This window comes from Oncorhynchus nerka, linkage group LG10 (genome assembly GCF_034236695.1).
Source record: "Oncorhynchus nerka isolate Pitt River linkage group LG10, Oner_Uvic_2.0, whole genome shotgun sequence".
In the NCBI taxonomy this organism is placed as follows: Eukaryota; Metazoa; Chordata; class Actinopteri; order Salmoniformes; family Salmonidae; genus Oncorhynchus; species Oncorhynchus nerka.
This window is the reverse complement of record NC_088405.1, coordinates 48,308,541-48,333,865: the sequence shown is the minus strand read 5'-3', so window position 1 is coordinate 48,333,865 and position 25,325 is coordinate 48,308,541. Positions and strand designations below refer to the sequence as shown.

The window sequence follows — 25,325 nt, the reverse complement described above, 5'->3', positions numbered from 1 at the left end:
GCCCACATGCCCCTCTCTCCCCCTCTCTCCTTCCCTCCCCCACCAGAGAGGGGGCCCTGCCAACAACGGTCTTGTCTGGAAGTGAGTGGAAAAAGCTGGCTAGTCCAAATATAATTAGGGAGGGTGTGTGTGTGTGTGTGTGTGTGTGTGTGTGTGTACATACAGCGCAGAGCATGGTACTGTTCGTCTATCTGTCTGGTCTGTTTATTTTGATTTCACTCTGCACCTCCACCTCGTATGACAAAACTCACAGATGAGTTTTCCCCTTCAAGCCCAATAGGTAATGTCTCCTCTTTGTAACTCCTATTGAGCAGCTGGGACTGTGGTGTTCCTGGTTGAAGTGCCCCCTCAAACACACACTGACACATCACACCGTCAACTGTCTTAGGGGGGAGATTAGGTCAGGTAGATATGGATTCTGTAGTGGAAGAACACTGTTGAGGAAAACAAATTTGCACCATCATTGGGGAATCAGAGGTCATACATTATTTGAGCAACTCCTTTAAGCAATTTACAGTATATCCTAAAACGTTTAAAGACACAGAAAGCCTGAATGGTGTTATTTGCAAATGTCTATTAGGATGTTAAATCAAAACTCTCTCCTCCAGAACTCCATCCGCCACAACCTGTCCCTCCACAGTCGTTTTGTTCGTGTGCAGAATGAGGGGACAGGGAAGAGCTCCTGGTGGATGCTGAACCCCGAGGGAGGGAAGAGCGGGAAGTCCCCCCGACGTAGAGCTGCCTCCATGGACAACAACAGCAAGTTCACCAAGAGCAGAGGACGGGCTGCAAAGAAGAAGGTAGGAAGGAGTAGAATGGAGATGGTCTATTATTAGCTTCATTTTTAGAACCTCTACAGTGTTTGTTTGTCAATATGGAAGAGTGAATAACATAGACCACACCAAAAACAAAATGCTGGGTTGTATGGATAACCCAACTGCTGGGTTGCAGGCATTGGGTCACTTAGATGGGTCATTTTCTTTAAAAAGAGCACGGTTGGGTTATTGATGCTGGGTTATTGAGATATGACCCAGCGGGTCAGATCAGTAGATTGGAGGCGTGGCTTAGTAAGGGTGTGGCTTTCAGATAGTTATTTTTGGCTACATGTGAGAGTTAACGTCATTCCGGTTCATCTCTACTGTTGTATTGTTATCACATGTTAAGCTTGAACACTGACGGTTTTGTAGCTTTAATGAGGCGTACACAACTGTATGAGTTCCTTGAAGCCTATGCATATTCAAATGTTGGGATATTTAGAACTTTTATTTAATTGAACCTTTATTTTTATTGATTTCATTTCACCTTTATTTAACCAGGCAAGTCAAGTCAACCAGGCAAGTCAAGAATAAATTGTTATTTACAGTGATGGCCTGGCAAGAGACAAAAGGCCTCCTGTGGGGATGTGGTCTGGGACAAAAAAAACAGAAAGAACAAACAATATAAGACAAAACGGACAACACAGAAAAAAGACACTGGCAACAGCACAAATACAGCAGTAAACAAACAGTGTGTGTGTGTGTGCGTGCGCGTGTGTGCGTACGCGTGCAGGCATGTGTGTGGTGTGTGTGAAGTAAAACAACATGCTTCTTTACGTAAGGCAATGCAAACAACTGACATCAGGTGGCAACTAGGAAAAACAAAATTTCTCAACAACCTGTTAATCTATTTATCCTTTGAAGTCCTCCCACGACACTAGGTCCTGGAGTTTTAGGCTGGCTTGGATGGAATTCCAAGACTGAGGGCTGAGTAATGAAAGGACCTTATTCCATGCTCGGCTCTAAATTTTCGGGACTCTTAGCATGAAACAAGGTTGAGAGCTGAGGTTGTATGTGTTTTCAGTTTGAGCTAGAAGAGAGGATATCTGTAGATAAAATGGCAGTTTTCCTAAAATGTCCTTGTAAATAAGAATGTACCAGAGTTTGAGCCTGCATGTTGCTAGTGATGTCCACCTGACAGCACTGTAGCGATCACAATGGTGAGTAAGACACCTCTGACTGATGACAAAACAAAGTACTACATGATACACAGAGTCAAGAGCCTTCAGTGTAGAGCGTGAGGCTTGCACATAAATAGTATCACCATAGTCCAACACACAGAGAGAGAAGTGCAACGAATCAACCATTTTCTAGCGGAAAAGAAAAAGCAAGCTTTGTGCCAGTAATAAAAACCAACACAGCTTGAGTTTCCTAACAAGGTTCTCTGCATGGGTGGTGAAGCTCAACTTCTCATCCACCCAAACTCACAGATATTTGTGAGTTTAGACTTGCAATATAGAATGTCCTTCCAAGGTAGTAATTACAGTGGGGCAAAAAAGTATTTAGTCAGCCACCAATTGTGCAAGTTCTCCCACTTAAAAAGATGAGAGAGGCCTGTAATTTTCATCATAGGTACAATTCAACTATGACAAGACAAAATGAGAGAGAAAAAATCCAGAAAATCACATTGTAGGATTTTTAACAAATTCATTTGCAAATTATGGTGGAAAATGAGTATTTAACAGGCGTGCCTTGTTAAAAGTTCGTTTGTGGAATTTATTTCCTTCTTAATGCGTTTGAGCCAATCAGTTGTGTTGTGACAAGGTAGGGGTGGTATACAGAAGATGGCCTTATTTGGTGAAAGACCAAGTCCCATATTATGGCAAGAACAGCTAAAATAAGCGTAGAGAAACGACAGTCCATCATTACTTTAAGACATGAAGGTCAATCATTTTGCAAAATTTCAAGAACTTTCAAAGTTTCTTCAAGTGCAGTCGCAAAAACTATCAAGCGCTATGACGAAACTGTCTCATGAGGACCGCCAAAGGAAAGGAAGACCCAGAGTTACTTCTTCTGCAGAGGATACATTAATTAGAGTTACCAGCATCAGAAATTGCAGCCCAAATAAGTGATTCACGGAGGTAAAGTTAACAGACACATCTCAACATCAACTGTTCAGAGGAGACTCCGTGAATCAGGCCTGATGGTCAAATTGCTGCAAAGAAACCCCAACTAAAGGAAACCAATAATAAGAAGAGACTTGCTTGGACCAAGAAACACAAGCAATGGACATTAGACTGGTGGAAATCTGTCTTTTAGTCTTAAATTTCAGATTTTTGTTTCCAACCGCTGTGTCTTTGTGAGACGCAGAGTAGGTGAACGGATGATCTCGGCATGTGTGGTTCCCATGTGAAGCATGGAGGAGGAGGTGTGATAGTGTGGGGGTGCTTTGCTGGTGACACTGTCTGTGATTTATTTAGAATTCAAGGCACACTTAACCAGCATGGACATCACAGCATTCTGAAGCGATACGCCATCCCATCTGGTTTGCGCTTAGTGGGACTATCATTTGTTTTTCTACAGGACAATGACCCAACACACCTCCAGGCTGTGTAAGGGCTATTTGACCAAGAAGGAGAGTGATGGAGGGCTGCATCAGATGACCTGGCCTCCACAATCACCTGACCTCAACCCAGTTGAGATGGTTTGGGATGAGTTGGACTGCAGAGTGAAGGAAAAGTAGCCAACAAGTGCTCAGCATATGTGGGAACTCCTTCAAGACTGTTGGAAAAGCATTCCAGGGGAAGCTGGTTGAGAGAATGCCAAGAGAGTACAGAGCTGTCATCGAGGCAAAGGGTGGCTACTTTGAATAATCTCAAATATATATATATATATTGTGTTACTACATGATTCCATATGTCATTTCATAGTTTTGATGTCTTCACTATTCTACAATGTAGAAAATAGTTAAAAAAAGAAAAACCCTTAGAAAAACCCTTGAATGAGTAGATTTGTCCAAACTTTTGACTGGTACTGTATATATTTTTTTACAATTATTATTGTTATATATATATTTTTTGTACTTTTACCGCTTTTACTCACCAATTGGTAGTTATAATCTTGTCCCATCGCTGCAACTCCCCTACGGACTCTGGAGAGGCGAAGGTCGAGAGCCATGCATCCTCCAAAACAGGACGCTGCCAACCCGCGCTGCTTCTTGATACACTGCTCGCATAACCCGGAATCCGGCAGCACCAATGTGTCGGAGGAAACACCGTCCTGCTGGCAATGTAAGCTAGATGCCCTCAATCTCACTCAAATCATCAAGGAACCCACCAGGTACAACCCTAACTCTGTAAACAAGGGCACCCTCATAGACGTCATCCTGACCAACTGGCCCTCCAAATACACCTCCGCTGTCTTCAACCAGGATCTCAGCGATCACTGCCTCATTGCCTGTATCCGCCACGGAGCCGCAGTCAAACGACCACCCCTCATCACTGTCAAACGCTCCCTAAAACACTTCTGTGAGCAGGCCTTTCTAATCGACCTGGCCCGGGTATCCTGGAAGGACATTGACCTCATCCCGTCAGTTGAGGATGCCTGGTCATTCTTTAAAAGTAACTTCCTCACCATTTTAGATAAGCATGCTCCGTTCAAAAAATGCAGAACCAAGAACAGATACAGCCCTTGGTTCACTCCAGACCTGACTGCCCTCGACCAGCACAAAAACATCCTGTGGCGGACTGCAATAGCATCGAATAGCCCCCGTGATATGCAACTGTTCAGGGAAGTCAGGAACCAATACACGCAGTCAGTCAGGAAAGCTAAGGCCAGCTTCTTCAGGCAGAAGTTTGCATCCTGTAGCTCCAACTCCAAAAAGTTCTGGGACACTGTGAAGTCCATGGAGAACAAGAGCACCTCCTCCCAGCTGCCCACTGCACTGAGGCTAGGTAACACGGTCTCCACCGATAAATCCACGATTATCGAAAGCTTCAATAAGCACTTCTCAACGGCTGGCCATGCCTTCCGCCTGGCTACTCCAACCTCGGCCAACAGCTCCGCCCCCCGCAGCTCCTCGCCCAAGCCTCTCCAGGTTCTCCTTTACCCAAATCCAGATAGCAGATGTTCTGAAAGAGCTGCAAAACCTAGACCCGTACAAATCAGCTGGGCTTGACAATCTGGACCCTCTATTTCTGAAACTATCTGACGCCATTGTCGCAACCCCTATTACCAGCCTGTTCAACCTCTCTTTCATATCGTCTGAGATCCCCAAGGATTGGAAAGCTGCCGCAGTCATCCCCCTCTTCAAAGGGGGAGACACCCTGGACCCAAACTGCTATAGACCTATATCCATCCTGCCCTGCCTATCTAAGGTCTTCGAAAGCCAAGTCAACAAACAGGTCACTGACCATCTCGAATCCCACCGTACCTTCTCCGCTGTGCAATCTGGTTTCCGAGCCGGTCACGGGTGCACCTCAGCCACGCTCAAGATACTAAACGATATCATTACCGCCATCGATAAAAGACAGTACTGTGCAGCCGTCTTCATCGACCTCGCCAAGGCTTTCGACTCTGTCAATCACCATATTCTTATCGGCAGACTCAATAGCCTCGGTTTCTCGGATGACTGCCTTGCCTGGTTCACCAATTACTTTGCAGACAGAGTTCAGTGTGTCAAATCGGAGGGCATGCTGTCCGGTCCTCTGGCAGTCTCTATGGGGGTGCCACAGGGTTCAATTCTCGGGCCGACTCTTTTCTCTGTATATATCAATGATGTTGCTCTTGCTGCGGGCGATTCCCTGATCCACCTCTACGCAGACGACACCATTCTATATACTTTCGGCCCGTCATTGGACACTGTGCTATCTAACCTCCAAACGAGCTTCAATGCCATACATCACTCCTTCCGTGGCCTCCAACTGCTCTTAAACGCGAGTAAAACCAATTGCATGCTTTTCAACCGATCGCTGCCTGCACCCGCATGCCCGACTAGCATCACCACCCTGGATGGTTCCGACCTTGAATATGTGGACATCTATAAGTACCTAGGTGTCTGGCTAGACTGCAAACTCTCCTTCCAGACTCACATCAAACATCTCCAATCGAAAATCAAATCAAGAGTCGGCTTTCTATTCCGCAACAAAGCCTCCTTCACTCACGCCGCCAAGCTTACCCTAGTAAAACTGACTATCCTACTAATCCTCGATTTCGGCGATGTCATCTACAAAATGGCTTCCAACACTCTACTCAGCAAACTGGATGCAGTCTATCATAGTGCCATCCGTTTTGTCACCAAAGCACCTTATACCACCCACCACTGCGACTTGTATGCTCTAGTCGGCTGGCCCTCGCTACATATTCGTCGCCAGACCCACTGGCTCCAGGTCATCTACAAGTCCATGCTAGGTAAAGCTCCGCCTTATCTCAGTTCACTGGTCACGATGGCAACACCCATCCGTAGCACACGCTCCAGCAGGTGTATCTCACTGATCATCCCTAAAGCCAACACCTCATTTGGCCGCCTTTCGTTCCAGTACTCTGCTGCCTGTGACTGGAACAAACTGCAAAAATCGCTGAAGTTGGAGACTTTTATCTCCCTCACCAACTTCAAACATCAGCTATCCGAGCAGCTAACCGATCGCTGCAGCTGTACATAGTCTATTGGTAAATAGCCCACCCATTTTCACCTACCTCATTCCCATACTGTTTTTATACTGTTTTTTTTATTTATTTATTTACTTTTCTGCTCTTTTGCACACCAATATCTCTACCTGTACATGACCATCTGATCATTTATCACCCCAGTGTTAATCTGCAAAATTGTATTATTCGCCTACCTCCTCATGCCTTTTGCACACATTGTATATAGACTGCCCATTTTTTTTCCTACTGTGTTATTGACTTGTTAATTGTTTATTCCATGTGTAACTCTGTGTTGTCTGTTCACACTGCTATGCTTTATCTTGGCCAGGTCGCAGTTGCAAATGAGAACTTGTTCTCAACTAGCCTACCTGGTTAAATAAAGGTGAAATAAAAAATAAAAAATAAAAATAAAAAACCAAAGTCAGCTTGCGGGCACCCAGCCCTCCACAACGAGTCGCTAGACTCGGATATTACGGCCAGCCAAACCCACCAATAACCCGGGCAACATTGAGCCAATTGTGGGCCGCCTCATGGGTCTCTCGAGGCTGTAGTGACGACTCAAGCGCTGCAATGCAGTGCCTTAGATCACTGCGCCACTTGGGACATGCATTTTAGTTTAGAGGAATTCAGAACTAGCTTAAAATCGTACAGATTCTGTTGAATGATGTTAAAAGCTGTTTGAGCTTGTTCAAAAGTCAAGCTGCTGCCAATTGAATAGAGCACAGTGTCATCCACATACGAAATGTGCATCAGCTGTCTCAATATGTCTCCCAATGTTGTTGATCTATATTATAAACAACAGGGTATCTAAAGGTGATCCTTGAGGCACATCCGAACAACTCTATGGTGTCCGACTTACAATCATCTGCCTTAACACACTGGGTTCGATTTGACAGGTAGTTCACGAACCACTCCAGAGCATGACACAGTAATCCCAATACACTTCCATTTCTGCACCAGGACAGTATGGTCCACAGTTTCAAATGTCTTTAACAGGTCTATGAATACAGATACACAATGCTGCTTCCTATCCATGACACAGTGAACATCATTCAGAACCTTCAATATTTCTATGACAGTGTTGTGGCTAGACCTGAAATCCTGGAGGTAGGCCTTAAGCATGGTCCCCGAAAGCTTGTCTTTTATGTATATAGCGACACCAGCACCCTTAGATTTACAATATGTAAATACTTATGCTTTTAATATTATATTAGAATATGCCATGTGCAAACATATTTAATGAAAATAAAATTTGCAGTGTACCAACTTAAAATGATGAACACAAATTACATTAACTTAGGTGGCGAAAATAACTATCTGAAAGCCACTACCCTAATAAGACACACCTCCTGAAAATAACCAATGGATTACATTACAAAATACCCATCTTCTGGATCAACCGAGCATCAAAGTGAATATAACCCAATTGATGGTTAAATGAACCCATGTTTTGGTCATCTCAACAACCCAACATGGGTCCCATGACAGACTGACCAGGTGAATCCAGGTGAAAGCTATGATCCCTTATTGATGTCACATGTTAAATCAATTTCAATCAGTGTAGATGAAGGGAATGAGACAGGTTAAAGAAGGATTTTTAAGCCTTGAGACATAGATGGGTGGGGGGTTGCAACTCAATATTAGGAAGGTGTTCCTAATGTTTGGAATACTCAGTGTAGGTTAATCTGTTGATTTGTTTTTATTTTACCAGGTAAGTTGACTGAGAACACATTCTCATTTACAGCAACAACCTGGGGAATAGTTACAGGGGAGAGGAGGGGGATGAATGAGCCAATTGTAAACTGGGGATGATTAGGTGGCCATGATGGTTTGAGGGCCAGATTGAGAATTTAGCCAGGACACCGGGGTTAACACCCCTACGATAAGTGCTGTGGGATCTTTAATGACCTCAGAGAGTCAGGACACCCGTTTAACGTCCCATCCGAAAGACAGCACCCTACACAGAGCAGTGTCCCCAATCACTGCCCTGGGGTATTGGAATATGTTTTAGACCAGAGGAAAGAGTGCCTCCTCCTGGCCCTCCAACACCACTTCCAGCAGCATCTGGTCTCCCATCCAGGGACCAGCCAGGACCAACCCTGCTTAGCTTCAGAAGCAAGCCAGCAGTGGGATGCAGGGTGGTATGCTGCTGAATCTGAGGGTGCTGGAACTAAAGCATTCTCTACCTAATGTGCAGAGTTTTTCTTTTAGCCAGGGGCCTGTCCACCCGTGTACCTTTGTCTACCTGAGCTCACCTCTGTGCTTCTCCTCTCGCCAGGTGGCTCTCCAGGTGGATGGGGGTGCAGACAGCCCGGGAGGCTTCCAGTACTCCAAGTGGCTCGGCAGCCCCAACTCCCATAGCCACAGCAACGACGACTTCGAGGCCTGGACCACCTTCCGGACGCGCACCAGCTCCGACGCCTCCACCCTCTCTGGCCGTCGTTCTCCCTTCTTGGAACAGGAGGTCGACCTATCAGAGGCCGACATCCACATGGGCTACCCCGGAGGGGTAGGGCCTAAGATGACCTCCATGGCCACCCTGCCTAGCCTATCAGAGGTGGGCCTGGTCGACTCCATGGGTGGTCATCATCACGGTCACCACGGAACAGAGAATGTGATGGATAGCCTCCTTGACAACCTCAACCTGCTGTCCCCCAAGAATCAAACCCAGCTGGGGGTAGGCGGTGGTCCTGGGTCTGGGCCTGACTCCTCCCGGTCCTCTCCCTCCTCCAAGCTTCAGAACAGCCCTTATAGCTCCCCCTCCATGACCCCTCACCCCCAGCCCCAACAGCAGGACTATAGGAAGTGCCACTACGGCCAGGCCGGGCCAGGGATGAATAGCCCACATCTCTCTCCCATCCCCATGCAGACGCTGCAAGAGAGCAAGTCGCCAGGGTCCTTCGCACCCTTCCTGAGCCATTACAACTGCCCTGCTGGGCTACTCAAGGAGCTGTTGACCTCTGACGTAGCCGACCCTTGTTGTGGTGGGGAGGCCATGCCCTCCATGGAGACTGTAGTGTCCCAGTCTGGGAGAGGAAGAGGAGGGCGGATGCTTCCCAACTACAGCAGCCAGGTGCAGGTAGGGGGGCACGGGGGGGTGAAGATAATGAGTCCCCCACCTCAGCAACACCCACAGCACCCTCAGTCACATCCTCACCCTCACCCGCGGCCCCTCCACAGCCAGGGCCCTCCCCCCTCTGGGCCCTCCATGAACAGCTGTGGCCTGATTCCCCTGACCAGCCTGAACCACGCCGGGGGCCCAGCCCGTCTTGCTAGCCTCAGGACACACATCCACCAGCTACAGCAGCAGCCACGTGGTGGTGGTGGTCACCCAGCCTCAGGCCACCAAAACCATAGTCCCCACCACAGCGGAGCTCCTCCACCCAGCTACGGCAGCAGTGCTAATGGTTATGTGAGGCCAGGTCCAGGCCACGGCCACAGCTCTGGTCATCCCCAGGCTCACCATCACCACCAATATCACAACCATCATCAGGAGAGGCTGCCTAGTGATCTAGACGACATGTCCATAGAGAGGTTCGAGTGTGACATGGAGTCTGTTCTTCATGACACGCTGATGGACGGAGACTCGCTGGACTTCAACTTTGACCCCATGGTAACCTCTCAGGGGTTCAGTCAGGGGGTTGGGGTGAAGACCACCACACACAGCTGGGTGTCTGGCTAGGACACACACCTCTCAGACAGGTGAGTGTATAGAGATACAGTATAATTTGACAGTGTAAATATAATATAGTATTCTGTGGGTGAGTGTCTCAAACCATGTGTGGTAAATGTTTTGAAATCCTGAAACCCATGGATAATGCAGTTATTAATGGTTTTACATGCATGGTTTTTCAGATTTTTCACCCTTCGACACTGGCCTTCGTTAAGAGAATGGAAAGGTCTAAGGAAACCATTGCCCCTCTCCACAGCACTATCATCAGCCCGTCCCAATTCTCTCACTATCCATTGCAGATCTGTAAGGTGGAAGAAATAATGCATTTTGCGAAGATCGAAGGGTAAGGGCCAAGGGGAAGGGCTTAGAGAGTGAATCGGGGCTGGCTGAGACTGTGCTTGTTTGGAGGGAACGTCTCGTCTGAAGTTGGCTTTGTAAATACAGCAGCGCCCGACTCGGCACAATGTCATTCACTTCAACAGAACCTGGAAGAAGCTGGAGCCTAATTTACAAAAAGCTATCTTTTGTTGTGAAATATATTTTGTTTTTATTGTGTTATTATCGTTTTTGGGCATGTGTATTTCTTTTTTATGTTCAGTGTCAAAATCACACAAGATCAGGGCTAGTTTTAGCTCTTCAAAAACAACTGGAATGGAGTCTGTTCTACTCTACATTCAAGTGGGGTCAGTCCCGCCCTTCAGGGTGCTTTTCAACAAGGTTGTCAAAAAGCATTTGGCATATTATGTATGAATAAAATATTAGGGATGTAAAATATGCTACAATTCTTCAAACATATGTAATGTATACTGTGTGTATATTTGTGAAAAGGAATATTCTTACATTTTTATTATTCTTACACCTTTCTCTGTGTGCATTTAAAATTCATTTTTCATTGCCTTTCAAATGACCAATATGCTATGTTGAACCATCTACCCAGGAACCAGGCCAGCATAGGGATAGCCAAAGTCATAGTGATAATATATGTATTTTAGTGATAGGACAAATCAGAGAAGTGCAGCAAGTGGTTACTTATCTAACATCTCAGGCTATTCTTTCCTCAGCTGTTCATCACTCTTCCCTTCTCTTGCCCTTCACTTCGCTTTCGAGTTACGATTCCTAATTCCATCTACTTTTCTCTAATCATCATCTATCTGATTGTGACGATCACACTCTCCCTGGCCTTCATTCAGCTCGCATCCCTGACTCCCTTTTCTCACTCTCACCGTTTCCCTCCCACTCTCCTACCCTTTTCTAACTCGCCTCTCTTTGTGCCTTATTACTCTCAATTCCTCTCTTCATCTCTCTCGCTCTCGCCCCCTCTTCCTCTCCTTCTCTGTCTGTGGGTGTGAGGGCGCTGTATGCATTAGGAGGGCAGCGATAATTTGAGAGGCTGATAATGGGCTCTAGTTTATCTCACATAACAGTGCTCAACAGCAGAACACAGGATTTGAGCTTTTTTCCTCCCTAGCAACCCTCCCTCTCTTCCTCCTTTTTTTGTCACACACCAAAACGTGTAACCTAAATAACCTGATGTTTTAGAGTCAGTGTGCTGATTCACTGCACCTTTTATAGTCTCAGACTTATGTAAGTAAGTTTTGGAAAGTCAAGGCGTTTATTTGTTACTAGACTTTGCATTGTAGTTTATAATAATTCCCTGAGTGACCTGTGAGAATCTGTGTAGTGCTGGAGTAACCTGGTAGAGTCTGTACCTATAGGTTGCCATTTGGGACTTAACCTAAATCAGCTGTCTCAAACTCCAGGCACATGTATATCTGCCCCACAAGATGCGTTCTTGTGTTCCCCAGATTAATATCTAATTTGAGTTTGAGGTCTAAATGGATTCCCCTCTTTACCAGCCTCTCCCCCACTTGGCTATTTACTAAACATGTTTAATTAATGCAATTTAAGATGAGTTAACGCCCACTCACACACTCATACCTCAACTTATTTTACCTCTCACCGTTCTGTCACAGTACATGTGGATAAAATATGATCCATAACTTTTTTCTTGATATACAGTATGGATGGACATGTTATTGATGTTACAATGGACCATTCACAAACCTTACCAGCTATATGTGTACTGAGTGATATAATATATTTCTTCTTTCACTTTTTGTTGATTCCATTTTTTTCTCTCAAAACAATATCCCTTACCTACTTTCAGCATGTGACCTCACTGTAAATAATAATAAATTAATATGTAGATTATTTGAAATTAATGAAACATTTAAGATAGGGTATGCAGTACCTACAGAGACCCTATTGTGAGAGACTGTCTGCATCCCAAATGGTACTGTATTCCCTATATAGTGCACATGGGGTTCTGTTCAAAAGTAGTACACTACATAGGGAATATGGTGCCATTTGGGACCGACACACTATGTTAGTTCCAGTTTTCAGATCATCATTCTTGAGAAAATTATATCGTATAAAATCTTATTATTATTATTATTATCTTAACTTTTTGTTACTATTTTATTTGATTTAGATACTCAACAAAAAATGAAGTATTCAGCTAATAGATTATGCAATGATTTAAGTGCTCTTTGTTTTTGGAAACTGACATTGTTACTTAGCTGCTGTTTGTATAAAAATAAAAAAAATAACTGAAAGTAGACATTTTTAAATTGACTTCGTAAACAACATATACACAAAAGATAACGTGAATAAAAGTCGGACCAATTTACGTTTACAATGTTGCACTTCTAAAGTTTTGTTGTTGCTCAAGTGTTTTGTATAATTAGTTTTGACTGTAAAGATTTGACAGAAAACTGCTTATCCTCAAACATAAACAAGTGTTTGGGCCTGTTACATTTCTTAATTTATGTACGGAAAGTCAAATGTATTTTGATATTTGTCTGAGATTTGCCATAAAAGTACAATGAGATTTGTTTATGAATTACAAATGATCTACAGTGGGGTCCGGAATTATTGGATCTCTTAATAAAGATATGTTTCTTTGAATAAAGTATGCTCAATAAAGTATGCTCCAATTTTGTTTTTATGGATGAGGTATTTTCTGCATATGCATTGTTCTTTCGAAGGCCAAACACTATGCTCGTGTGGGTGGCCAAAGAGCTCTATTTTCATGCCATATGACCATAGCTCCGGTTCCAATCCAAGTACCAATGCCGTTTAGCAAACTCCAGGCGGTGCTATGGTCAGATGACATGAGAATAGAGCTCTTTGGCCACACACACCAATGGTGGGTTTGGCCTTCGAAAGAACAGTGCAAATGCAGAAAATACCTTGACTCTACTGTAAAATATAGTGATGGATCTTTGACGTTATCAGACTATTTTCCTTCCACTGGTCCAGCGGCCCTTGTTAAGGTCAACGGCATCAGAAATTTACCAAGTACCAGGACAAAAACCTTGTTGCCTCTCCTAGGAAGCTGACATTTCTTTGCAAGTGGATCATATAGCAAGACAATAACACCAAGCACACATCAAAATCCACAAAGAAATGGTTAATTGGACACAAAATTTATATTTTTCTCAGTCTCTGGACTTGAGAACCCAATTGAAAACCTGTAGTTTGAATTGAAGAGGGCAGTCCATAAGCGCAGACAAAGGATATCAAGGATCTGGAAAGATTTTGTATGGCGGAATGTCCTTCCCAATGTGTTCACCAATCTCATTATATATCTATTTTTTTTAAAGGCTCAGTGTCATTATACTTGCAAGGGGAGGGTGCTGGAGTATTGAAAGCATGAGATCCAATCATTTTGACCCCTTTCTTTTACATAATTTTTTTTTATTATACACTATAGCTCAGTATTTGTACTATTTATTTTATACAGTCTTTTTTGTGCATCTTTATCAAGGGATCCAATAATTCCGGACCCCAGAATATATATTGTAAAATAGCTCTTGTTTGTTTGAAGTATAGAGACTTGACCTCTGAGTTCTGATTGGAAACTATATCTATAATTGTTAACTGCTTATATGATTATACAGTGCATTTGGAAAGTATTCAGACCACTTGACTTTTTCCACACTTTGTTACGTTACAGCCTAATTCTAAAATTGATTAAATTACTTTTTTTCTTCATCAATCTACACCCCATAATGACAAAGCGAAAACGGGTTTTTAGAAATTGTTGCAAATGTATTACAAATAAAAAACAGAAATACCTTATTTACATCTTATTTACCCTTTGCTATGAAACTCGAAATTGAGCTCAGGTGCATCCTGTTTCCATTGGCCATCTTTGAGATGTTTCTACAACTTAATTGGTGTCCACCTTTGGTAAATTCAATTGATTGGACATGATTTAGAAAGGCACACACCTGTCTATATAAGGTCCCACAGTTGACAGTGCATGTCAGAGCAAAAACCAAGCCATGATGTCGAAGGAATTGTCCGTAGGGCTCCAAGACAGCATTGTGTCGAGGCACAGATCTGGGGAAGGGTACCAAAACATTTCTGCAGCATTGAAGGACCCCAAGAACACAGTGGCCTCCATCATTCTTAAATGGAAGAAGTTTGGAACCACCAACTCTTCCTAGAGCTGGCCGCCCGCCCAAATTGAGCAATCAGAGGGGAGGAGGGCCTTGGTCAGGGAGGTGACCAAGAACCCGATGGTCACTCTGACAGAGCTTCAGAGTTCCTATGTGGAGATGGGAGAGCCTTCCAGAAGGACAACCATCTCTGCAGCACTCCACCAATCAGGCCTTCATGGTAGCATGGCCAGACGGAAGCCACTTCTCAGTAAAAGGCACATGACAGCCCACTTGGAGTTTGTTAAAAGGCACCTAAAGGACTCTCAGACCATGAAAAACTAAATTCTCTGGTCTGAAGAAACCTGGATTGAACTCTTTGGCCTGAATGCCAAGTGTCATGTCTGGAGGAAACCTAGCACCATCCCTAAGGTGAAGCATGATGGTGGTAGCATCATGCTGTGGGGATGTTTTTCATCGGCAGGGACTGGGAGACTAGTCAGGATCGAGGGAAAGATGAACGGAGCAAAGCTTGTAGCGTCATACCCAAGAAGACTCTGTAATTGCTGCCAAATGTGCTTCAACCAAATTCTGAGTAAAGGGTCTGAATACTTATGTAAATATGATATTTCCATATTAAAAAAACTGTTTTTGCTTTGTAGTTATGGGGTATTGTGTATAGATTGATGAGGGGGGAAATAACTATTTAATCCATTTTAGAATAAGGCTGTAACGTAACAAAATGTAGAAAAAGTTTAGGGGTCTGAATACTTTCCGAAAGCACTGTATTTTGACACAGGCAAATCTTAAAGTCAATGGTTATTGTGCAATGTTGATGCTGATCTTAAAATCAATGTTGATGAGTTAGTGTTGACTGTAGTTGTTTCTGGTGAGTGTTCATTACATTTAAATTGTTATTGGTTAATGTTTATCCTGACATGTATGTAAAGGTTGCCTGCTATTCTTTTGCCTTGGTGTTAAAAAAACATCCAACCACCCTCCCCTTTAATAAGTAGTCATATCGTAAAGGGGAGAAGTGACAACTCAGACCAGCCAGCTACACCATGGTGCTTTCTTGGAACCTCGAGGAGCAAGTGCCTGACACTATTCTATCTGCGCCATATTTACAAAAAAAATGCAAGATTTTGTGAAAAAAATCTTTTTGCAGATGTTGGTTGAAGCCGTATGTATATATAAATGATCTCACTGAAAATATTTGTGGCTGTCTATTCATTGTATAATTAATTGGTGGACACTCTCTTTGTAACCCCTATAGCAAGCTGCTTTTTCCTACTCACTGTACTTTGCACCTTTTCACCAGACACCCAACCCCTTCACATCCCTAATCTAGAGTACACTACATTCTTCTCCAGTTATTGGCACAATGTTATACACACATAATGTAGTTATAATGGTGCTAGATTCATTTAGATTCTACAGGCTCTTGTTGGAACTCCATGCAGAATGTGTACTCAGATCTAAACCTCAGCGGACCTGGGTTCAAATACGATTTGAAATGTTTCGATCGTTTGCTTTAGCCTGCCTGGAATGCAGACTAAAGATGGTTTTACACTTTTGGGACACTATAATTCTATTGATTCCATTTTGTCAGGCAAGCTCAATCAAACACAGCTAAAGTATTTGAAATGATTTCCAACAGTATTTGAAACCAGGTCTGCACTGCAGTGACCTTCTCATGACTCTCTTCAGTCTTGGGTTAATCATCAGATCAGGATGTGGAGAGAAGATATTTCATTCCTCAGCCAAACTCAAAGCCAAAGTAACACCCCAAATTGGACTATATGAAACGTTGATCAGCCAATATCAATCTCGGACCGTCTTCAACCTTTATAAAACGATTTAATATATCTTTAATATTACAGGAAACACCTGTGTGGGGTCCTCCTAGTGCCATTCACTCAGTAGGAAGAGCCTGCAAGTATAATGCTCTATCATTTGTTGTAAACATATGAGCCTTTATAATGTCTTATAATATAATATACACTACCTTTCAAAAGTTTGGGGTCACTTAGAAATGTACTTGTTTTTGAAAGAAAAGCACTTTTTTTTGTCCAGTAAAATAACATCAAATTGATCCGAAATACAGTGTAGACATTGCTAATGTTGTAAATGACTATTGTAGCTGGAAATGGCAGATTTTTTAAATGGAATATCTACATAGACGAACAGAGGCCCATTATCAGCAACCATCAGGTTAATTGATCATTAGAAAACCCATTTACAATTATGTTAGCATAGCTGAAAACTGTTGTCCTGATTAAAGAAGCAATAAAACGGGCCTTCTTTAGACTAGTTGAGTATCTGGAGCATCAGCATTTGTGGGATCGATTACAGGCTCAAAATGGCCAGAAGAACTTTCTTCTGAAACTCGTCAGTCTATTCTTGTTCTAAGAAATGAAGGCTATTCCATTCGAGAAATTGCCAAGAAACTGAAGATCTCGTACAATGCTGTGTACTCCATCACAGAACAGCGCAAACGGTCTCTAACCAGAATAGAAAGAGTGGGAGGCCCAGGTGCACAACTGAGCAAGAGGACAAGTACATTAGAGTGTCTACTTTGAGAAACAGAAGCCTCAACTGGCAGCTTCATTAAATAGTACCCGTAAAACACCAGTCTCAACGTCAACAGTGAAGTTACTCTTTCCAGTGTCTGTGTTCTTTTGCCCATCTTAATCTTTTCTTTTTATTGGCCAGACTGAGATATGGCTTCTTTTTTTTTAACTCTGCCTAGAAGGCCAGCATCTCGGAGTCGCCTCTTCACTGTTGATGTTGAGACTGGTGTTTTGCGGGTACTATTTAATGAAGCTGCCAGTTGAGGACTTGTGATGCGTCTGTTTCTCAAATCAAATTTTATTTGTCACATAGGCTGAATACAACAGGTGTAGTAGACCTTAATGTGAAATGCTTACTTAAAAGCTCTTAACCAAAAATGCAGCTCAAGAAAGAGTTACTAAAATATTTACTAAATAAACTAAAGTAAAAAAATCTAATGAATCAAAAAGTGACTATACATTTACATAACAATAACGAGGCTATATACAGGGGGTACCGGTACCGAGTGAATGTGCAGGGGTATAGGATAGTCCAGGTCATTTGTAAAATGACTATGCATAGATAATAAACAGAGTAGCAGCAGTGTAAATACAGGGGGGGGGTCAATGTAAATAGTCCAGGTGGCCATTTGATTATTTTAGTTGTTCAGCAGTCTTATTGCTTGGGGGTAGAAGTTGTTAAGGAGACTTTTGGTCCTAGACTTGGCACTCTGCCTTCTGACACCGCCTAGTATATAGGTCCTGGATGTCAGGAAGTGATATACTGGGCCATAAGAGACAGTAGCAGCAACATTATGTACAAAATGAGGTACAAACAATGCGAAAAAACAAACAAAATAGCACAGTTGGTTATGAGCCTGTAAAACGGCAGACATCCTCTCCGGCACTATATGTGGAGGGCTCTCAGGCCCCTGCCCCCCCCCAGTCTCAGACAGACAAATTGACAGGGGCGTCAGAAGAGAATTGGCTCTAGAGGAATGTGACCTGCTCGTGCAGGATAGACACGCATCACTACCAAGCACACATGCCACCCATATGTTCTCCCCAGTGGGAGAGAAGAGGACAGGGCCAGAGAGCTATCTCCAGAGCGCACTCGAGGACACAGTACAGGGAAGCTGGGTTCACTATCTGGGGCAGTGTATCTGGAGAACAACCCCACCACCCCTCCTTTTCTCTTTTCCTTTGCCTTTCTTCAAGTTCATTTTGAGGGATTGGGTTAGGGCTGTTACGGGGAAAGTGGTTCAGTTGACACATTCCAGACCTGCATTGTGTGTTGAATTTATGGAATTATCACAATAAGGAACCAACGGTAATGTTCTAATAGAATGCTGTATTTGAATTGATCAGTTCTTGCCAAGGTAATTCAAAAATAAATGTGTTGCAGCTTTAACCAATAGTCTAACAACTTGAACAACTTGAAAAAATACACAGTCTTTTGATTATCTTTATTAAGACATCCTTTATTATAGACATCTTCTATATCACGTATTCAATGGGATTGGTATTGTGAGTGACCCGGCCTATAGAGCGCCCGTCCAGGACTCTAACGTCCAAGGGAATGGAAAGGGGCTGAGTGGGGATGCCCAGCTCGGATGCCAGGGTAGCATCCAAAAAAACTCTCATCTGCCCCAGAGTCGATGAGTACACTGGGGTAGGCTGGGAGATTACGGGGGTGACCCGCTGCCCAGTGTGGAGGTTCGTAAATGGGTCAGATTCAGGTAGGTACAGAATGTCAAGCAGGCTCGGGGTCAGGGCAGGCAGAATGGTCAGAACAGGGGAAACTAGGGAACAAAACTTGAGCAAGCAGGGAGATGGGAACACGCTGGTAAGACCTGACAAGACAAGACAAACTGGCAACAGACAAACCGAGAACACAGGTATAAATACACTGGGAATAATGAGGAAGATGGGTGACAACTGGAGGGGGGTGGAGACAAGCACAAAGACAGGTGAAACAGATCAGGGTGACACATTGGCCTAAGAGTACTGTAGAGCTACTTTTACTTGCACACAATATAGCTGGGTCGTCCTGTTCTTAGGGGTCCACCACCCTGCAGTGCCCCAACCCAACACACCACACTCAGCTTTAGGATCTTAGTGAAACATTCATTAATAGTTTCAGGTGTGTTAGGCCAAGGCCAGAGTGACAACCCACAGTACGTCAGACCCCCAGGGCCAGGGCAGAGCAACCCAGCAGCGAGGGATTGCCTAAAAGGTTATCTCCCCTGACTTGGGAAGGTTTTCAATACAGACACCTTTAGTCGTACTGTGTTCCCTATAAGGCATCCAGACCTTATGAAAGTTGCCCAGTATACCCTTAATCTTGTAATAAATCAAATCTAGTGATACATAACTTGACATTGTGGGAGGATAACCAACCTTCCAATTAAGGGCAATGCATTTCTTAGCCACTAGAAATGATTGGTTACACAGTTTCTTCAGATAACTGTCTCCAGTATCAACATTTCCAAGCAAACAAAAACAGAGAGAAGGGATAATCTGTAGACATGCTGAGATAAAAGTACATACTCTTTCAGCCAGCCTTCACACGACCATAACATCTGCAAATATGTCCCCTTTTGTGTTTTACACCTCCTGCAGAGGAATTACATTTCTGAGTGCATGTACACTGTTATTCAGTTTCACTGGCATATAGTACATTCTATGGATGGTCTTAAACTGCAGTAATTTATGTCTGAGATTATATGAAACATCATTCAATCATTCAAACATACCTATATCCATTCATCATCATCAATAGCTTCTACCAGATCTTCCTCACATTTTTGTTTTGCATGTTTTGTGTCATTGGGAAAAGCCTATCAACCCTTGATCCAGTTTGGAAATCAACTTTGGAGGTATGTCAGACTGCCTTAAAATAGCATCTGGCTTGTCCCGTGTTTGCTACACAGAGAGATTAAAGTGTTGTATCTGTAAAGATTAACCTCAACTCCATCACAGACTGGCCTTCCCTGGCTGCTTGACCCTGCTGAGACCCCTGTCACCATGTGATGCTCCTAAGAGGAGGCATGATAAAGAATTACCTTGGTGTACATTTATACATGATATTAACCAAGAGTAGAATCAACGGTTCAATAATTGAAATGACCATTATTGCCAGATCCCAGACTCTAACTTTAAGCTTAAGCTGCTGTCCTGTAGCTACTGTAGGTCTACCCATCAATTCAAGATGGAACCTTGTATCATTCACTGATATTGTTAATATACTGTCAAATTCACCTGAGCTCCGTAGACCGGTCTTCCCTGGCGGTCTGACCCCGCTGGGACCCCTGTCACCATCTGATCCTGCTAAGAAATGATGAGCATAGTGTTGTGTACTGACTGCACTAGAGGGTTGCATTCCCTGCTGCATTCTCATTCAGCGGGCAGGAGCGGATGGTGAGACAGATGACCTGAAAATATTGATGAAAATATTTTTGTTGTTCCACAGATTATTTGGAAACGTTCCTCTTTCTGCTCTGTATGCGTTAGTCTACCTATTGTATTAAAAGCATATATTCCTTTTCGCATTATTCACACACTCAGAATTCGCTGCTTCAAATTCAGTAGCCTACCTCCTCTAGTTGGGCGTGAGAGTTCAAGTGCACCTAGTATGTGTGGTCTCATTGAAACAGAGTAGGCTGCCTACATGGGCTGATAAACACATGGCAGTTAACTTAAATATGAAATTAACTTAAATATGATTAGACTGTAGTTTACTAGTGTCTGTAAATAAATATTGATCATAGAAAGAAGTGGAGGGCGCACAACCAGCGTGAGTCAAAGTGCAATTTAAAAATATAATCTACATTGAAAAGGCACAACTACGCACATAGGTTAGGCTACTATGGTATGCGAGTGTTGCCCCTTTTCATTTTCAATAAGAATTGATTACCCTTTTATTTGTCTCTGCCTACAAATCGTCCTCCTAAAAAGGTAGGCTACATCCTATAGGCCTATGCAAAACGTTGCAAGTGTCACTGTCATAATTATTGCTGCTCAGTAGCCATACTTGCTAAATAACATCCACCTAAAATAACACTGCAGTTTAGTTTGGGACCAGTTCTTGCAGTAGTGGGTGGGAGTCTGACAGAAAGCGGGGTGTGGTATGAAAAGCTGCAGGTGTGGGCAGGAGAGGTATGAAGAAATCAGTCCCGCGCAGACCTCTACTGTGCAACATAACAGTGAAGCCTGTAACATTAGAGCTGTTTATTACCGTGTCAGTGTAAAAATGTGGGATTTAGCTAGGAAAACTGACCTATCAGTAACGTTACATGCCATACTGACTAATAAAAACTTCTGAATATCGGTCTTTAATCTTTTGTCCAATGGTTTCATCTTTTGATTTAGGTCTAGTGTGGTTGAGGCAAAAAGAATAGCTAACGTTAGCCAACTTTTGGCCAGCTCTCTCTCAAGTGGTACATCAACTGGCAAAACCTAACTAAGTTAATTTACTTCTGTTGAAACTGGACATTACAAAGGACACAAAACATTTCCATATAAACAACAGCTGTTAGATAGTAATAGTCACCTCATATCTGAAAGTTAGCTAGCTAGAGGCTAGATCTGACCTGGCTGTGGTAATAGCTAGCATAGCTAATTCATTCACTTCAGTGGAGAGGGGATGACACATTAGCTAATGTTACTGTACATGTCAGTTACAATACTAGCTCAGGACTGTGAATAAACACTAGTTTCATTTTTTTTGTTAAGTTAAACAGCAGTTACCTTGCCAGATACATCAGTAAACTAAAGAGTAGCCAGTTTCTGCTCTGCTTGCTTTTACAATTCAGTGAAAGAGCAAAACACATACAGACTGAACTATTCAAAACTCTCCTGTGCTGGTCCAGCCAACCTTTCAGAAGCTTTTCCTTCACACAGCCTGCTCTGTGGTGTCCATGCAGTCCTAAAGCACACCGTTGACGCATTTTGTATCACATTGCAATGATAAAACTGGGGGGACAAAAATGCTAATTCACCATGTCGGGCGGACATGACCCACCCATCCCCAGTGAAAGTTGTGCCCGTCTACAGTGTATTGGCAAAAACCTCCATACCACTCAAAATCTCCAAACCACCTAAATACCACAACTTCAAAAAATTACTCTGATCTGTCCATGAGCCAAACTGATAAAAAAAACAGAGTACCCAAACATCGTCTCTCTCTCTCTCTATTACATACACTGTGCAGTAATTAGAATCCATGGAGCAGCTTTAGGTGACACAGTCTACTGTGTGCTCAAACCTGCTCTGCTTCTCCCATCGTTTTCTCTGTGTCGTCTATTGCTGTCTCTCTTGTCTGCCCTCATCTGTTGCTGTCTCAGTCTTTTCTGTTGTGGTCTCTTGTCTACTCTTCTCTCTCTCAATAAAATAATGATACAAATATTATTTCAAAATGCAGATGTTGATTTAGTTATGGATCCATAACGAATTACTATGGGAATAAATATCACTGATTTACAGAAATATTGGAACAAAGTTGTCTAAAGAAGGCAAACAATTTAGTATCCGCCAATCCTCTAGGCTACTCCCGGTTTCATTTTTAAAAAATGGAATAGAAACACCATATTAATCAAATTAATGAAGTTACATTTCTTAAAATCAATCCCATATACTATGTTAATACAAAAAATGTTTTAAATGATATGGTAATGCCAATATGGAAAACTATCAAATGCTTCTGAAAGATGCACTCTGGTGGTTAAACTAGCACTAACTTGCATTAACAGAAAAAATTACATTAGATAACGTGCTACAGAATGCTGCAGCAGCCCGCAAGGTGTGCTGCAGTATGATGCAACTTTTAAAGAAACAACCACTGTAGCACTTTGTTACATCTGCTGATGTAAAAAGGACTTTATAAATACATTTTGCTGATTGATCGTTGGAGGTTCCGGACTGTGGCCCGTCGTTGGAGGTTCTGGTCTGTGAACTGTTGCCGGATGCTCTGGACTGGGTACTGTCGCCGGACGCTCTGGACTGGGTACTGTCGCTGGACGCACTGGACTGGGTACTGTCGCCGGACGCACTGGACTGGGTACTGTCGCTGGACGCACTGGACTGGGTACTGTCGCCGGACGCTCTGGACTGCCGAGGCGCACTGTAGGCCTGGTGCGTGGTGCCAGCACTGGTGGTACCGGGCTGGGAACACGCACCTCAGGGCGAGTGCGAGGAGCAGGAACAGGGCGTACTGGAACCTGGAGGCGCACTGGAGGCCTGGTGCGTGATGCCGGAACTGGTGGTACCGGGAGTGCGGGGAGGAGGAACAGGGCGTACAGGGCTCTGGAGGCGCGCAGGAAGCCTGGTGCCTGGTGTTGGCACTGGTGACACACATCTCAGGGCGAGTGTGGGGAGGAGGCACAGGATACACTGGACCGTGGAGACGCATTGGAGATCCAGAACATAGAGCTGGCTCAATACGTCCTGGCTGGATGCCCATTCTAGCCCTGAAAATGCGAGGAGCTGGAATAGAGTGCACAGGGCTAGAATAGCGCACTGGAGATACCATGCGCATCTCTGCATAACACGGTGCCTGACCAGTTACACACTCCCCATGGTAAGCACGAGGAGTTGGATCAGGTCTCCTACCTGACTCAGCCAATCTCCTCACGTGCCCCTCAAAATTGTTTTATTGGGGCTGCCTCTCGGGCTTCCGTGCTAGCCGTGTACCCTCATATAGTTGCAGTTCCTCTTCATATCGTCGCAGTTCCTCTATTCTCCGGTATTTCTCCTCCTTAGAACAGCGAACAGGCTGCGTCCAGGGTCCTGCTCCATCTAGTATTTCCTCCCATGTCCAGGATCCTTTTCTGTCCAAAATCTCCTCCCAAGTCTGCTCCTCCTTTTCACAATGCTTGGTCCTGTTATAGTGAGTTATTCTGTCACATTCGTCGTAACAATGAGACCAATGCGCAGCGTGATTTGAATACATTCTTCTTTATTTACGAAGAACACTAAACAAACTAACAAAAACATCCGTGATGCCAATAATGAGTGCTGACATGCAACTACACAAAGACAATAACCCACAAAACCAAAATGGAAAAATAAACAGCTGTCTCTGATTGGGAACCAATTCAGGCCACCATAGATCTACATATACAGTACAGTCAATAATACAGTAGAAAAAGTCTATATACAGTGTGTAAAAATGAGGTAGGATAAGGGAGGTAAAGGCAATAAATAGGCCATGGTAGCGAAGTAATTTCAATATAGCAATTAAACACTGGAATGGTAGATGTGCAGAAGATGAATGTGCAAGTAGAGATACTGGGGTGCAAAGGAGCAAGAAAAATAAATAATTACAGTATGGGGATGAGGTAGTTCGATGGGCTATTTACAGATGGGCAATGTACAGGTGCAGTGATCTGTGAGCTCCTCTGACAGCTGGTGCTTAAAGCTAGTGAGGGAGATATGAGTCTCCAGCTTCAGTGATTTTTGCAGTTCGTTCCAGTCAATGGCAGGAGGGAACTGGAAGGAAGGGCGGCCGAAGGAGGAATTGGTTTTGGGGGTGACCAGTGAAATATACCTGCTGGAGTGTGTGCTATGGGTGGGTGCTGCCATGGTGACCAGTGAGCTGAGATAAGGTGGGGCTTTACCTAGCAGAGACTTGTAGATGACCTGGAGCCAGTGGGTTTGGCGACGAAAGTGAAGCGAGGGCCAGCCAACAAGAGTGTACAGGTTGCAGTGGTGGGTAGTATATGGGGCTTTGGTGACAAAACAGATGGCACTGTGATAGACTGCATCCAATGTGTTGAGTAGAGGGTTGGAGGCTATTTTTTGAATGACATCGTCAAAGTCGAGGATCGGTAGGATGGTCAGTTTTAAGAGGGTATGTTTGGCAGCATGAGTGAAGGATGCTTTGTTGCGAAATAGGAAGCCGATTCTAGATTTAATTTTGGATATTCTATGCCAGAACCGTCCAGAGTAGTGATGCTGGACAGGTGGACAGGAGCGGGCAACGATCGGTTGAATAGCATGCATTTAGTTTTACTTGCATTTAAGAGCAGTTGGAGGCCACGGAAGGAGAGTTGCATGGCATTGAAGCTCATCTGGAGGTTTGTTAACACAGTGTCCAAAGAAGGGCCAGAGGTATACAGAATGGTGTCGTATGCGTGGAGGTGGATCAGAGAATCACCAGCAGAAAGAGCGACATCATTGACGTATACAGAGAAGAGTCGGCACGGGTATTGAACCCTGTGGCACCCCCATAGAGACTGCCAGAGGTCCGGACAAC

At 43.8% G+C, this 25,325-nt stretch overlaps 1 protein-coding gene across 1 annotated transcript in view; it reads left to right on the top strand.

The window, feature by feature from the left end:
• Positions 1–15,732, top strand: part of LOC115134925 (forkhead box protein O1-A-like) — a 92,851-nt gene extending 77,119 nt beyond the window's left edge. Inside the window, exons 2-4 of the mRNA XM_065023476.1 lie at positions 609–800; positions 8,680–10,103; positions 10,257–15,732. Of these exons, the coding sequence (XP_064879548.1) occupies positions 609–800; positions 8,680–10,083 (1,596 nt within the window). The 3' untranslated portion in view covers positions 10,084–10,103; positions 10,257–15,732. The remainder of the gene's footprint in view (positions 1–608; positions 801–8,679; positions 10,104–10,256) is intronic.
• The last annotated feature ends 9,593 nt before the right edge of the window (positions 15,733–25,325 follow it).